The sequence below is a fragment of the Eublepharis macularius genome, chromosome 2, assembly GCF_028583425.1.
Source record: "Eublepharis macularius isolate TG4126 chromosome 2, MPM_Emac_v1.0, whole genome shotgun sequence".
NCBI lineage: Eukaryota > Metazoa > Chordata > Lepidosauria > Squamata > Eublepharidae > Eublepharis > Eublepharis macularius.
In genome coordinates, this window is record NC_072791.1 from 5,037,900 (window position 1) to 5,052,261 (window position 14,362).

At 43.5% G+C, this 14,362-nt stretch overlaps 1 protein-coding gene across 1 annotated transcript in view; it reads right to left on the reverse strand.

Annotated features, from left to right (window-relative positions):
• NEMF (nuclear export mediator factor) overlaps nt 1-12,885 on the reverse strand; it is a 40,210-nt gene extending 27,325 nt beyond the window's left edge. The window contains exons 1-10 of the mRNA XM_054971908.1: nt 12,726-12,885; nt 11,670-11,738; nt 8,398-8,500; nt 6,817-6,942; nt 5,388-5,536; nt 4,313-4,380; nt 2,626-2,709; nt 2,197-2,270; nt 932-1,002; nt 777-852 (exon numbers count right to left, since the gene is read on the reverse strand). Coding sequence (XP_054827883.1) covers nt 777-852; nt 932-1,002; nt 2,197-2,270; nt 2,626-2,709; nt 4,313-4,380; nt 5,388-5,536; nt 6,817-6,942; nt 8,398-8,500; nt 11,670-11,738; nt 12,726-12,784 — 879 coding nt within the window. The 5' untranslated portion in view covers nt 12,785-12,885. The remainder of the gene's footprint in view (nt 1-776; nt 853-931; nt 1,003-2,196; nt 2,271-2,625; nt 2,710-4,312; nt 4,381-5,387; nt 5,537-6,816; nt 6,943-8,397; nt 8,501-11,669; nt 11,739-12,725) is intronic.
• Between the last annotated feature and the right edge of the window lie 1,477 nt (nt 12,886-14,362).

Here is a 14,362-nt window from a genome sequence, read left to right on the forward strand (position 1 = left end):
TTGGTAGGGAAGAATTGAAAGGGGCTCCATCCTGGGATTTGAAACCTATGTTTATTTGATATTTCTGATTTTAATGTGTCAAAATGTTTTTATCTTTTGTTATCTTTATGTATTACTGTAACCTGCTCTGAACTCACTCGTGAGGAGGGTGGACTAGAAATTTAAATAACAACAACATTCAATTTATATACCGCCCTTCAGGACAACTTAAGTGTGTTATTGCTATCCTCACGACAATCACCCTGTGAGGTGGGTCAGAATGAGAGAGCTCTGAGAGAGCCGTGACTGACCCAAGGTCACCCAGCTGGCTTCAAGTGCAGGAGTGGGGAATCGAACCTGGCTCTCCAGATTAGAGTCCTGCCACTCTTAACCACTACACCAAACTGACTCCTGACAAATAAATAAATAAATAAATATTGGCAGAAAATAAAAACTGTAAAATTCCAACACTCATATGTCAGAATTTATTTCTGAAAATAACCTTGTGATGATAATAATAGATTTTTGCCTCTGAAGTCTGTCACAAAACCCCCTTACCTTAAATACAGAGAGCAACACACAGAAAATCTTCAAATATTTGGAACCTGAAAGTTTTAAACCCTGTTCTCAAGTTTTCAAATCTACATTCCAAATAATTGACAATTCATCTCACTGGGAATGCACACAACAACAACAACAAAAACTCTTTTCATTAGCTGCAACATCCTCTCAGCCCTAACAATCAATAGAAATGACACACAAGTGCTTAGAATTTAATAGCAAAAAGAGCACTGTACCTTGTTGAAAGATTCAAACTCCACATATGGACATTTTGAGTGTTGTGAAAACAAGAAAGGATGGAACTCCTCGTATCTGCAAGACAGATTTTATATCATGGCCAGCTGATCGACCGGAAAGAAGTCAGCTGCAAAGGGTGCTTCAAAGTACATACGTGAGGATTTCTTCAGCAGGTTTGTTCGGTTCCAAACTTGGCTTTTTCTCCCTCTTCTGAATGATAAAGCCCTGTAAGGTAGTGAAAATGGTGAAAATAGTGAAAAATAATAGTGAAAAAAGTGGGAAATGGTGAAAAAAAATATTTTCTTGAAATTGCAAACCCCTATCTGTTCTTAACTGGCCACTAACGATGGCACACAGTTATGTTCAGTAATTAAATTCAGACATTTCTGACACAAGACTAGATCCACGTCTCTCTCTTAAGCCACCACCTCCTCCCACATCTCCCAAATGGAGAAAAGAAGCACCAGGCAAAGACCAGCCCAGGCTACGCATTCCTCAGCAAGACAAGCCTCGCCATCACTGGAGGTCAGGGAAAGCCCCTTGCAGAAACACATGTGCCTGCTGCTTTTACACTCCATGCTCTGCACACAGGAATGCACACTGTAAGAGCCGCTGTAGATGGTGCTCCGTTATGCCTCTCGCACACATCTTTTTAAACTGCACGCCATTTAGGCTCCTTTGTTACTCCAACGCATGACATACCCGACAGTGCTTTCTGCTGGATTTAAAAAACTGGAAACCACATAAATAGAAACCATGACAAGTAACACGCTGTAGCATTTAGTATATGCTCGGACTAACCTACCTCACAGAGTAATTGTGAGGATAAAGGGAGGCGAGGGAGAACAATATTCTAAGCAGCTTTGGGTACCCATCGAGGAGGAAAGGATGGTATAAATATCTAAATACAGTAGTCAAAGCAGGGTGACTTTATCTTAGGGATTACCAAAGCTCTTTTCATGTAAGAGATGCCACCTGCCACCTGTTGCTTCTAGGTCGAGGCCTGTTTGCCCCAACAAAACCTACCTACAGCAGCCTGAGCGGAAATGGTGGAAATACCTTTGGGAGTCTCAACGTTTAGTTTCCAAGAGAGATGGATAAGCACACCAAGGGAGGACTTAAACTATGGGGTGGGCCCACTGAAAAACCCAAGTTGCGCACGTGCGCACACACCCTTCCAACACGATATCTGGAATCATGAGAGACAAACCATGTACTTTCTCCCACGAGTCTCTCCCAGCTCCCCTCTTCCTTTTAGATCAGCCCTTCTGCCTCCTGCACAGCAATCCTACACTTGCCTCCATTTCTGGAAGGGGAAAGGCCTTCCAGGTATGACCCAGATTGAAAGCTGCCAGTCCGGATCACACTAGGCACCACACATATGAACATCAAAGAAGTTATCATCAACTTAGGAGCTACCTTTCCATCAAAGTCGTCCAAAGTTTCCATATATTCTTCTGCTTTCTGTAAAGCAACGAGTACCCTTTCAAAGTCTAAAAACAGAGATGAAAAGAAGATTTAAAAAACAAACAAACCCAAGAATGTTGAGAGATTTCGGAGTCCTGCTGGGCCACAATATATTCTCTGCATACTGAATATGTTGGGGGGGGGGTTAAGTGCACCCAGGATGCAAAATGATACTCAGGTGTACATTATCACACTGCAGAGCTAATGGCAGCGCACACTGCTCCTGCACCAAAAAATTTTTCCCAAGGTAAGAGGCTCTTCCACTGGTAAGCTCCTTGCAGCAGAGGACCGTACCACAATTCATGGAGTTCAGTAACAGAGATAACCCCCCAGCACGTAACAGAAGACAGGACACGACGCCTTTAAAAGCTGGTCACCGACCTTTGCTTTCCATCCGGTCTGTTTTGACGCTACCTGCAAATCCTGCTCCGATAAGGCAGTGCTCAATGAGTGAGGCTCCATAAGCTATTACAAAAAAGGAAAAAGACCTCTTTACTAAACAGCTAAATCAGCCAGAAGGAGGCCTGGATTTCAAAGATGAATTCTGTTTCCCAAAACACATATTTTCAGCTCTCACAAGAGAAAATCCAGACAGTCTCCGAAAGATGAAGAAACCTGCCTTTTAGTCATGAATTTGCTTAGCAAACTATAATGCCATTCTCCAAACAATGTACGTCATCCTCTGAATCAGAGATAAGAATATTGAAAATCCTGAAAATACCGTATTTGGAGATCCAATGCCATACAACTGTCCATTATTGGTACAGTAGAAAAGAGCAAGAGTCCAGTAGCACCTATAAGACTAACAAAATGCGTGGCAGAGGATGAGCTTCCGTGAGCCACAGCTCACTTCTTCAGATACAGCTAAAATGTGAATCCGTCTGTCCTTATATCTTGGAGAGTGCAGTCATTACAGAAGCCAAATGATAATGGACCTAATGGACATAAGTCTGACATCAGAAACCACAACATTAAAAAAAAAACAATGGGGGGACATTTTGACCTTCCAGGACATTCAGTTGCTGACCTAAAAGTAGCAGTTCTCCTGCAGAGGAATTTCAAAAGGAGATTAGAAAGAGAGACTGCTGAATTGCAACTGTTAACGAGGCTCAAGACAATGCATCCACCTGGACTGAATCAAGACCTGGGCTTCCTGTCTCATTACCAATGCTGATTTCTCCACACCTACCAACCCTCTGAATAATCCACCCTATCCAATCACACCTGCTATTGTCATTCACCAGCATCTGTAATCACTCCACTGTCCAAGGACAGATGGACTTACATTCTAGCTGTCTCTGAAGAAGTGAGCTGTGACTCAATAAAGCTCATTCCCTGCCACAAATTTTGTTAGTCTTAGGGGTGCTACTGGATTCTTGCCATGGCTACCTATCTTGATCTATCTGGTACAGAGCTCTCCTTTGCTCCATTCAAAAAGAGGATCGACTTTCTTCTGTGCACCAGATTCTTCACAAAGTTTCCTCCTGCAGAGAGGTTTGGTCTGGGGAAGGCTGCTCCAGCAGTGTTTCAATGATTGCTCTGGAGCTCTAAAACATCTTCTACCAGCCAGATGGATCTTTATCCGCATTTCAGAGAGTGCATAAGGTAGTTTTATCTCAGAGGGCTTTCTGGTTATTTTTATTGATGTTTTATGGATTATTGAATATAGCTTTAGGCAGTTATTTACAGGGCTTTTTTTCTGGGAAAAGAGGTGGTGGAACTCAGTGGGTTGCCCTTGGAGGAAATGGTCACATGGCTGATGGCCCCGCCCCCTGATCCCCAGACAGAGGGGAGTTTAGTGCCAGTGGCGCGGAGGGCAATCTAAACTCCCCTCTGTCTGGAGATCAGGGGGCGGGGCCACCAGCCATGTGACCATTTTCAAGAGATTCCAGAACTCCGTTCCACCGCGTTCCAGCTGAAAAAAAGCCCTGGTTATTTATCTGTTGTGACTTGGATGTGTTTCTGGCTTTATTGTTGGTGTATGCTTTACAGTTTTCTTTAAACCACCCTGGGTCCATGCTAAGGGAAAAGGTAGTTTTAAAATATTTTAAATAAATCAAATACTTACGAAGGTGGGGGTTTAGAACTCTCTTTATCTGTTCTCCTTCAGGTGCGGTGGTTATTATTTCTGTCAGCCTATTTAAAAGTGGGAGGAAAAGAATGAACAGCCAACACTCGATAACATTTTACAAGAAAAAGGAAAATAAAGTGGTTTTTTTGTTTGTTTCCTACTTCATGCATGCTAGTGCCTGAGGATTTAAGGCAGACTATTCAAGATGTACCTAAATTTAGGCTACGTATAGAGGACTGTGAAGGTAAAGAGTTCTCAAGGCTAGCCTCCATCTATGTATTTACTCTACTGGTAGTCTACTTTTCTCACTGAGACTCAACTTAGATTACAAAATTTGAAACAATACAGTTAAGAACAATAAAATACTTAAACCAATGTTGCAATAAAACTCGATTACAAAGGCAGAGAACAGCACATCAAAACCAGCATAATACATACAATAAACAGCACAACAGAACTAGATTATGAAGTTAAAAGAAACGGGACGGTTTTCACTTTTTGAAAAAAGTATTTAGACCTTTTATCGTGGAGATGTAAGGGGTAAACCTTTCCTCATATATCAGCAACAAAAAGGAACAGAGGCTTACTTTTTTAAAATGAAAGCTTGGGAATTCAGAGGACCTGGTAAATATACCATTTTAATGCTATGCAGACATGTATAGCTGCCTAGGGAGGTGGTGAGCTCCCTCTCACTGGCGGTTTTCAAGAAGAGGCTGGATGAATATTTGTCAGACATGCTTTAGGCTGATCCTGCACTGGGCAGGGGGTTGGACTAGAAGGTCTGTATGGCCCCTTCCAACTCTGTGATTCTATGATGTGAACCACTAGTTTTTTAAGCCCAAAAATTCCTCTGGCAGCTGGGTGGGATGGTCGCCACAGGGGGCTGACACAAGGAAAATACAGGGACATCTGCTGTGTGAAAGCTCCACTGCCCCTGCAAATATAATAAAAACTATCTGGAGAATCGTTGCCCGAGGAAAACTGCCCAAGACTCTGAAAAGCTTCTGCTTATATTCAGTCACGGGGTTCTGCTTTTGCCACGGTCCAAGCTTTGCACGGACTACAGAAGTACCTTTCCAAACTGGGCAGCGGTGATGCTGCTTTCGCGCTGTCGAGAGGGTAGCGCTCCCTCACGGCAAACTTGACATCATCGGCTTCATCGGTACGAAACCTCAGGATATTTAGGATTAGGTACTCGTGGTCAGTAAGAACAATATTCCCCTGTAACAAAGCCAAGACGTTTTGTCAACGAACTGCAGATACTCTCAGAACACGTATCTCAGGTGTACAATTGCTCCCATACTTAAGACCCTGGCATACCCAAAGAAATGGAGGGTACGGACACCTATAACACAGCAGGGGCTTCCAGTGTATCCCCCCACCAAATGCTCCAACAAATATTAAAAAGTTGGGGGTGGGGCTCAACAAAAGAGAGGGATGATAGCTAAAATATATAACATCCTGCTGAACACATTTAATAAAAAACAAGCTGTCAAACAAGTTGGTACAAAGAGTGTGAAATCGATCAATCACAGGACAATTGGAAAAAAATATGGTCAACTGGAATATTTACATCAAATGTCATTGTAACTAAATTGCAAACGTTCAAAATCATCCACAGATGGTACCTGACACCCCCAAAAATATCATTAATTACAGCCAAAGCATCTCCGAAATGTTGGAAAAAATGTGGTGAGGAGGGAACCTTTGCTCACTGTTGGTGGGACTGTAAAATAATTAGACTATTTTGGAAGGAAGTCATAGGAGCAATAAAAGACATCACTAACTATGATCTTCTCTTTGATCCAAAAATAATCTTTTTAGACCCGTGGGAGAATATACTTATTCCTAAAATTAGAAAGGAGCTTATTGCCTCACTCTTTATAGCAGCCAAAAGCGCCATTGCGACAGTTTGGAAATTAGAAAGACCACCAACACCTGAGACTTGGTTCTCCAAAGTTTGGAATCATTTTATTTTTGAAAAGATAAGTAACGACTTACAAAATGCAGAGCAATTTACAGAAAATGGCGGTTTTATCGAAAAATGGCTTCCGTTTTTGGACTATATTGAAAAGAACAATTTACAACCTACATCGAAAGTTTTACAGTCTATAACAAATAATGGATACTTCGCTCTATATTAATGAAGTAGATCAAAAGTGAACAGTAATAGACTTCCTCCTGATACATGAAGAAGATACTGTGTTAACTTTGTATTGTTTAAAGTGTGGTATGTTATATATGTAATGGTTATGGTTTATTTGTTATCCTTTAATAAAAAAATTTTTTTAAAAAGAAGTTGGGGGTGGGGAGCCAGAAACTCTTTTTCCTCTGGACTTCTTCTTGCATTCTCTAAATGCATCTGGGTCACATCAGTCTCCAAAACTGCAAGGAAATGCAAAGGACACACGTGCTGAGTATCTCGGGAAAGGAGGGATAGGGGGGCACAGCAGATCCTCCCCCATCCCGGTCTTTTACACACCTTCGCTCTGTCCACTTACCCTGTCGTACAGCTCTATTATCAAGTGATAGGCGGCTTCATCACTCCCAAACTGGAAATCTACTATCCTGTCGACACCAAGTTGCTTCACGCTCACAAGCCTTCTGGTCTTCAGATGCTTGCGACACTGCCAGCGGGAAGAGCACATACAGGGCATGAAAGGCGACAACCTGGCAGAGATGTTTCTTTTTTTAAATACACTGATGAGCTGTGAAGGTTTCCCTACACACACACAAACACATGGACATTGTAGCTTGTCTGGGGGCAGTGGAGGGGGGCGTGCGGATTGGAGTATTTCACCAACATCTGACATGAAAGAAGGGGAAAAGAAGCAACCAGAAGAAAAAAAAAGACTATGAACCACACAAACGAGGTGGCAGAAATGCAGGGCAGAGAGTTGGGCCTTCCTTTTTCTACTGCAAAACTTTCCGCTGCCTTTCTGGTTTCTGAACTTTCAGCCGTTTAGAAAGCATCCATATGGGCTAGGAGCTTGTTCTGAATATGGAAGTGTAAAATTAAAGCATTTCGGACTCAGTTCCACACTTTTGCACAACTAGATTAAAAGAAACAGGCGTGGGAGGATCCCATTCTGGCTAACACACTCTTAAATGTATTCACATAGGCTACAAATGCTACAGGAAATAACCCTGGCCTATTTTATAAGGCTCCTGTAATGACTTGTATATGAAATGCTTTGAGTGCTCAGAAAAAGCACTATATAAATGCAAAGTTATGACAGCTTAGCTTGGACGCGGCTGGCAGCACAGACCCAGAAGGTGAGGAGCATACCTCACCATTCTGAGGTCTGTAGAAAGAGTAAAAACATACTAGACAGACAGTGTAGTGGTGCAGAGCGGCAGGACTCTAATCTGGACAACTGGGTTTGATTCCCACTCCTCTGCTTGAAGCCAGCTGGGTGACCTTGGGTCCGTCATAGCTCTCTCACAGCTCTCTCAGCCCCACGTACCTCACAGGGGGATTGTTGTGAGGATAATAACAACACACACTTTGTAAACTGCTCTGAGTGGGCGTTAAGTTGCCCTGAAAGGTGGTGTATAAACTGAATGATATGTTATTGTTATCATTGAAAGTAGAGCTGGTATTGAGCAGCACAAGTGAGTCTGCGTGCACAAGCATTCTCACAGTCATAAAGTATCTCTTCAAGGCCTGGCTGCACAGAGGGTAGAATCATAGGGTTGGAAGGTACCTCTAGGGTCATCTAGTCCAACCGCCTGCACAATGCAGGAAATTCACAGTTACCTTCCCCCTCACACACACACCCAGTGATCTACTCTCCTGCTGCTGAAGAAAGGGCCTCTGCTTGCTTACGGTTAGAAAGAGGCTAGAAGAGAGCTTCTCATTGAACAGGAGGAGGCTGGCAGAGTGCCGATCCTACTCTTTTACCAGAGAACCAGCAACATGCATTAGCGCTAGCAATCAAAAGACAGGAAAAAGCTGCAGCTCCTGTTTGATAAAGGTAGCGATAGCCCCCGAGATCAAACCACAGCATTGCTAGTCTGAAACATTCCCTTCTCATTCCTAAGAAAATCTTCAGCAAGCCAAAAAAAAAAGGTGAATTTACCTTCATGGCAAAGCCAGATGGCATCATGTTCTTAGGCCACTCGAATTCTGTGGTATGGATCCGAATGCCAGATTCCAGGAGCAGCGTAGCTTTGCAGTCTGGCCTGCGTTGGAGGCGACAGAGCAAATCAGAGGCACATAGATTTAATCCTCCTCACATTATATTCCTGGCTTGTTCTCTGCTGCCCAGGCAAGTCTGTATATTCATGCCATACATATACATTTCCTGCTCTGAGAACTGCAAACTTGGGACTCAGTTTCTGATAATGAGGCAAGTTTCTCCACGAGAAACTTGATCCAGTTTGCTGTGAGGTAGAGGTAGGGTTTGGGTTTGAATTTGGAGTGCAAACAAGACACATTTAGTCTCTTCTAGGAAAATCTGCAACAACATGAACAGTGTCTAGGGTGCTGGTTTGGACCACAATTTCCAGTTCTTACCTCTTAAGTACAATGAAATTGATGGGTAGTCTTATAATAATAATAATAACATTCGATTTATATACCGCCCTTCAGGACAACTTAATGCCCACTCAGAGCGGTTTACAGAGTATGCCATGATTATCCCCAGAACAATCACCTTTTGAGGTGGGTGGGGCTGAGAGAGCTCTGAGAGAGCTGTGACTGACTCAAGGTCACCCAGCTGGCTTCAAGTGGAGGAGTGGGGAATCAAACCCGGCTCTCCAGATTAGACTCCTGCGCTTTTATCCACTACATCAAACTGACTCTCATGACTTTAAAGAGGAGCAGATAAATCCATTGAGAGTAGATTTATTAATATCTATTAACCATGAGATTTAAATGGAGCCTCCATGTTCAGTGGAAGCATACCACAGAATATGGTGGCACAAACAACAAAGAAGGAAGCTTGCTTTTGAAGCCTGCTTTTCCATTTCCCACAGGCCCTTTCCAGAAGAGCCTGTTTGTGGGAAGAGATGGCTGGACCCTTGGTCTGACCCAGCAGGGCTTTTCTTATGCCTCTGTAAAGTATAGAAAGTGATGCCCAAACCAGATAGCCCATGTTTAAGCCAATTCAATACTCACAGTCAGAACAGACCCTGTGTTTAAACACACATGAGATCTCCTAACAGAGACACTACGTTGTACGTGCAGTGGGGGAAAGGAGAAGAAGGAGACATGGTCAAGATCTGCCCCCAGTTTCACTGCATAAAGGTGTGAGATGGGGAACATATACGGACAGCTCCATTACCAGAAAGTCGAACGGTGCAAATATTACACATTTCCCAGCCAAAAATGATCAGATGCAACGGCCCCCAAGAGAGGAACCTCAAGGCGCTGGTTCTAGTCAACCATACTAAACTAGCACCTCTTTAAAGCAGAGCATCTAACATATAAAACCGCCTGAGAGTCGGATCATTGGTCCTTCTGCTCTGAGTGGAAGCAGCTCTTCAATTTCTCAGGCAAAGAAAGGTCTTTCCTGACTTGTAACCTGAAATCTTTGGACTGGGATTGCCTGCACGCAGGGCAACTGCTTTCTCACTGAGACCCCTGAACAAGATACTGCCATTTCAATCTCTTACGCCCCCAAAGTGGAGCACTGTGACAGTCTGAGGAAAACTGTAGGCACACAAGGCCTCCTCCAGGCACGGGTATCAAATTGCGCACAAACTGCCAACCTGCATGGATCCTCTATATCTTAAAAGAACATCAAACATCTCTGAAAGCGCTACAGTGGAGAATGAGCTATCACTCCCCAAAGGAGAAACTGTTTTTCCAGTTTGGTGTAGTGGTTAAGAGTGCGGGACTCTAACCTAGAGAGCCAGGTTTGATTCCCCACTCCTCTACTTGAAGCCAGCTGGTGGCCTTAAGTCAGTCACAGCTCTCTCAGAGCTCTCTCAGTCCCACCCACCTCACAGGGTGTTTTGTTGTGGGGATAATAATAACACACTTTGTAAACCATTCTGAGTGGGCATTATATGGCAGGGTGCAGTATATAAATCGAATTTTTATTATTATTATTATTACTATTATTATTATTATTATTCCATACAAGACATCGCACACGTGCTAGCATTCTGGGCTCCAACTGGGTTGACAACATACATCCACCACAAATTAGCAAAGCGTTTGGTGAAGTTACACATCCAGATTGGGAACAGATCTTAAAATCAAAGAGCTTGTGGGAAACTAATCACCCTTCTCACACGCATACTTATTTGGGAACAAAGTCCACGTAATTATAAGGTCTGTGAATACTGTTAAGGGTTTTTTAGGAGCCCTCTTCTAGAATATATGTGTGAGAACATTCAAGCAAAAGACACACGCACACACAAGAGGCACATTTGCCTCGGTGGCAGATTCTTTCTCCCTGGCTTCTGTGATTGAACTACAGGTCAGCTCAATCTTGCAGTGAGGCAAGAAAGTTCCTTTTAACTATAAACGTCTTGTTTTCACTTCGCAACTAAGATTTTAACCTTGAATGTGTTACTTCCTAGAAAAATGTCGAACCCATGACAAAAATATGACTTCAGCATTGAGGCGTTTATATTACAGTGAGATTGGACTGTCCTGTCAAGCAGGCTTGCTGGGCCATGTATCCTGGGGAATGCGATTCTGAAGAACGGTTTGCAATAACCTTTTGATCTTTCATTCTGTCAACAATTAGTAATTATTCTGTAAACAATCAGTGCTGAAGGCATATAAGATCCTCTGATGTAACTTGTCCTTTGCACATATGAGCCTAAAGAGAGGTGATATGTGTCACGTGCTTAGTCTATAAACAATACACCTATTTTCCCTCTGTAATCACTGTGTTTGGCGTCTTGAAATATATGCGGGTAAGTGATAGTAAGGGACATATAATTGGCAGCAGAATACTATTATGCTATTATAAAAATACTATTATAAAATTTCCCCTATCAAATACTTATGCACAGGATTGCAGGCACAGGCTGTGCTCACATGAAGGTAAGTTATTTTGCATCGTTCCAAACAGGAAGTTCAGGAGAAAGCACCTCACTGGGGCTAGTGACATGCAGTGACATGTACAAGAAGACAACTAAGTGGATGGGTAAAACGTGAACAGGAACACATTACTTTCAAAAAGAGGGATCCTTTCCATTCATTTTTTCCTACATATACTACTAGTGCAAGGCCTTTGTGCTTAACCTGACTTTTCACAAATCTGTTCATTTTCCTTCTATTCTTTCATTTGTCTATATTCCATATTTCAGTTATCTATTTGTTCTTATTGAAAGAATAAAATGTATTTAGAAATACTGGAAACAGAATAAACAAGAACAATTCATCTCTTACTTCTGAAGACGGATGAGGTACGTCTTATTATCCACATCATAAATGTTGTTTACTCTCATTCCCAGGAGGCTGTGAATGCAAATAGGACAAAAAAAATCTGAATGTCTCTACTTAAAGACAGGAAAGAAAAACGTACAGAAGTCCCCAGAACACTGAAACAAGAACTCTACTAACAAATCCTTGCTAAAGGGACAAGGTCTGGTTGTGGATAAGAGAGAACAGTTATCCTGTGGGGAATTTGAAATGTGAGTTTTTGAGAAAAACACAAAACTAAGGAGCCCTGGGCCACCTTAAAGAAAAACAAAATGCACTGTAGCACCAATTTTTTGGGTGTTGGGCCTCTTTGTCAGATTCATGGTCTCTTGATCTACTTGTGGGTATAAAGGCTTAATATGCAAGAGATTCAAATCTGCTGGCAACAAAACTAACACAGAGAGTTCAATCAGTCTTTTTTACCTTACTCCTACCCTACTGGGTAATTCTATGCTATCTAATGTCAGTCCTAGAATTGCTTATGCTCTGTTTCAGCATTTCTTCAACTCGGTATTGGATTCTTACTAATACTATGTCTTTCTAAAATTGTGTTTATTTACCCTATGGCATTGTTTATGGACATGTCCTTGAAACTGACTGTACTAATCTCACACTCTGTAATCTGCTTTGAGTCTCAGTGAAAAGGCAGACTACAAATAAATAAATCAGACAACATAGACCTACCCAGTAGGGTCATACTTAAAGCAACAGGTAGCGCATAGGAGTGCATGCTTAAAGCAACAGATAGGACATAAAGCAACACAGTGGCGAGGTTTATGGTCCCTAACTCGCTAGTGAAGCATCTGAGACCCACTAAGGTCCTTTCCCTCCCCACACTCTGCCCTCTTCAGGCTGCACCCCCCAAATCTCCCGGAATTTCTCCAGGCAGAGTTGGCAACCCTAAGGCCTGGCAGCAGCCGCCAACCACAGAAGCTGCAGGCGGGGGAGGCAGACGTCAGAGGGGCGGGGCCTCCGTCCACGAGGGGGCGTGGCTAGTGGCTACCTATCCACGAAGGGACTCACCTGTGACGGAGTTCGGCTATCACCGCCCGGATATCGACGGTGCTGAAGCGCGACTTCATGGCGGGCAGGAGGCCGGCCGAGCAACCGGGGGGCGAATCTCCTCAGCCGGACGCTCAGCCTCCCTCTCCGCTCGCCGCCATGCAGCCGCCTGCCCTGACAGAAGCAAAACCTTCCACACGCATGCGCGCCCACCTCGCTGTCTACGGCGAGGCAGCGAGGCCAAAACTGTTCTCCACAGGCGAACGGGAAGCCGCGGGAACCAATAGGAACGTTGCAAGCGGAACTCCCGGCCTCCCCCTATCGGAGGTCTTGGGGATGGCAACAGCCAATACTGGGGAAAGCGGGCAGAGTATGGTTGCCAACCTGCAGGCGGCGGCTGGAGATCTCCAAGCGATAGAAATCAGTCCCCCCTGGAAGAAACGGTGGGCTCTATGGCATTATATCCTGCTGAGGTCTCTCCGTTTCCCAAACCCCGCCATCTCCAGGCTCTACCCCCCCCCCCAATCTCTAGAAATTCCCAGCCTGGAGCTGGCAACCCTAGCAGCATGATGGGTGGTTCGTGTCTTATTTTATTTATTTAATAAAGTTTTATATTGCACCAAACAATACATATAAGCATGTTAACATATTAATAGAATTGCTAGATTTCAACATCCTAAATGCTGTCTATATTTTTGGATGGCTCGTATTTTAAACACAAAATTGGTCCCGAAGATCAAACTTGCCTGGAGTCAGACTCCCCGGTCTTGATGAAAGCAATCAGGGAGGCCCCCCCTACTTTGTCTCCCAGCTGCCTCCAGCCTAATCCAAAGCTAAGCCCCCCAGTTTTCAAAACAAGGATGGAGTACTAACAGTCTGGTTGCCAAGTCTGGTTTCAGAAATTCCTGGAGGTTCGGGGGAGGTGACTGGCGAGGGCAAAACGGAGCTCAGAGGCAATGAGATGCCGTAAGGTCTCCATAGCTCCTGCGGGGTCTTAAGCAGCCCTAGAAACTCTAGGGAAAGGCCCATCTCCCTGTACTGGCACTCACTGTGGTCGTAAATTTCCAACTCATTCCTTGGAACTCATTCTGCACATGGTCAGAGATGCTTTCTCCATTCCCATTTCCCAGTATGAATATCTAGCCTGCTCTTCAGAACAGCTTCTGGAGTAAGCAATCAGAATAACTGGCTTCTTGGTGGCAGCCCAAAATGTCTCAGTTTTTCACTGGAAAAACAGAAAAATCCCTGACATTTTCACTGAGAATAATCTTTTCTTCAGCACTTTATTTATTCTAAAGTACAAAACTCAAAAGGTCCCCCCCCCAGCACATTCCAAAATCTCCCAATTTTTTATTGAAAGTGTTGAGAAAGTCTTCAGGGTTTTTTTCCCCAAGCAATTTAGTTTTGTAATACTTTTAAAAAGCTGATAAAGAACAGTAGGGGAGGGGAATTCCTGGGAAGGTCACATTGGGAGATACCACCCCAGTTTGGCTTACTAAACTAAACCACCCCACTTTGGCGTACTAAATTAAAACTGACCTCTAGTCTCCTTAATTTAAAGGCGAACACGTTGTGTCTTTGCCCCTGGCCTTTTAAGGGACTGAGTGTCATGCTTGGCCTCAGAAACCCCTGATCAGCTGCTAGGGTTTTTTCCATTG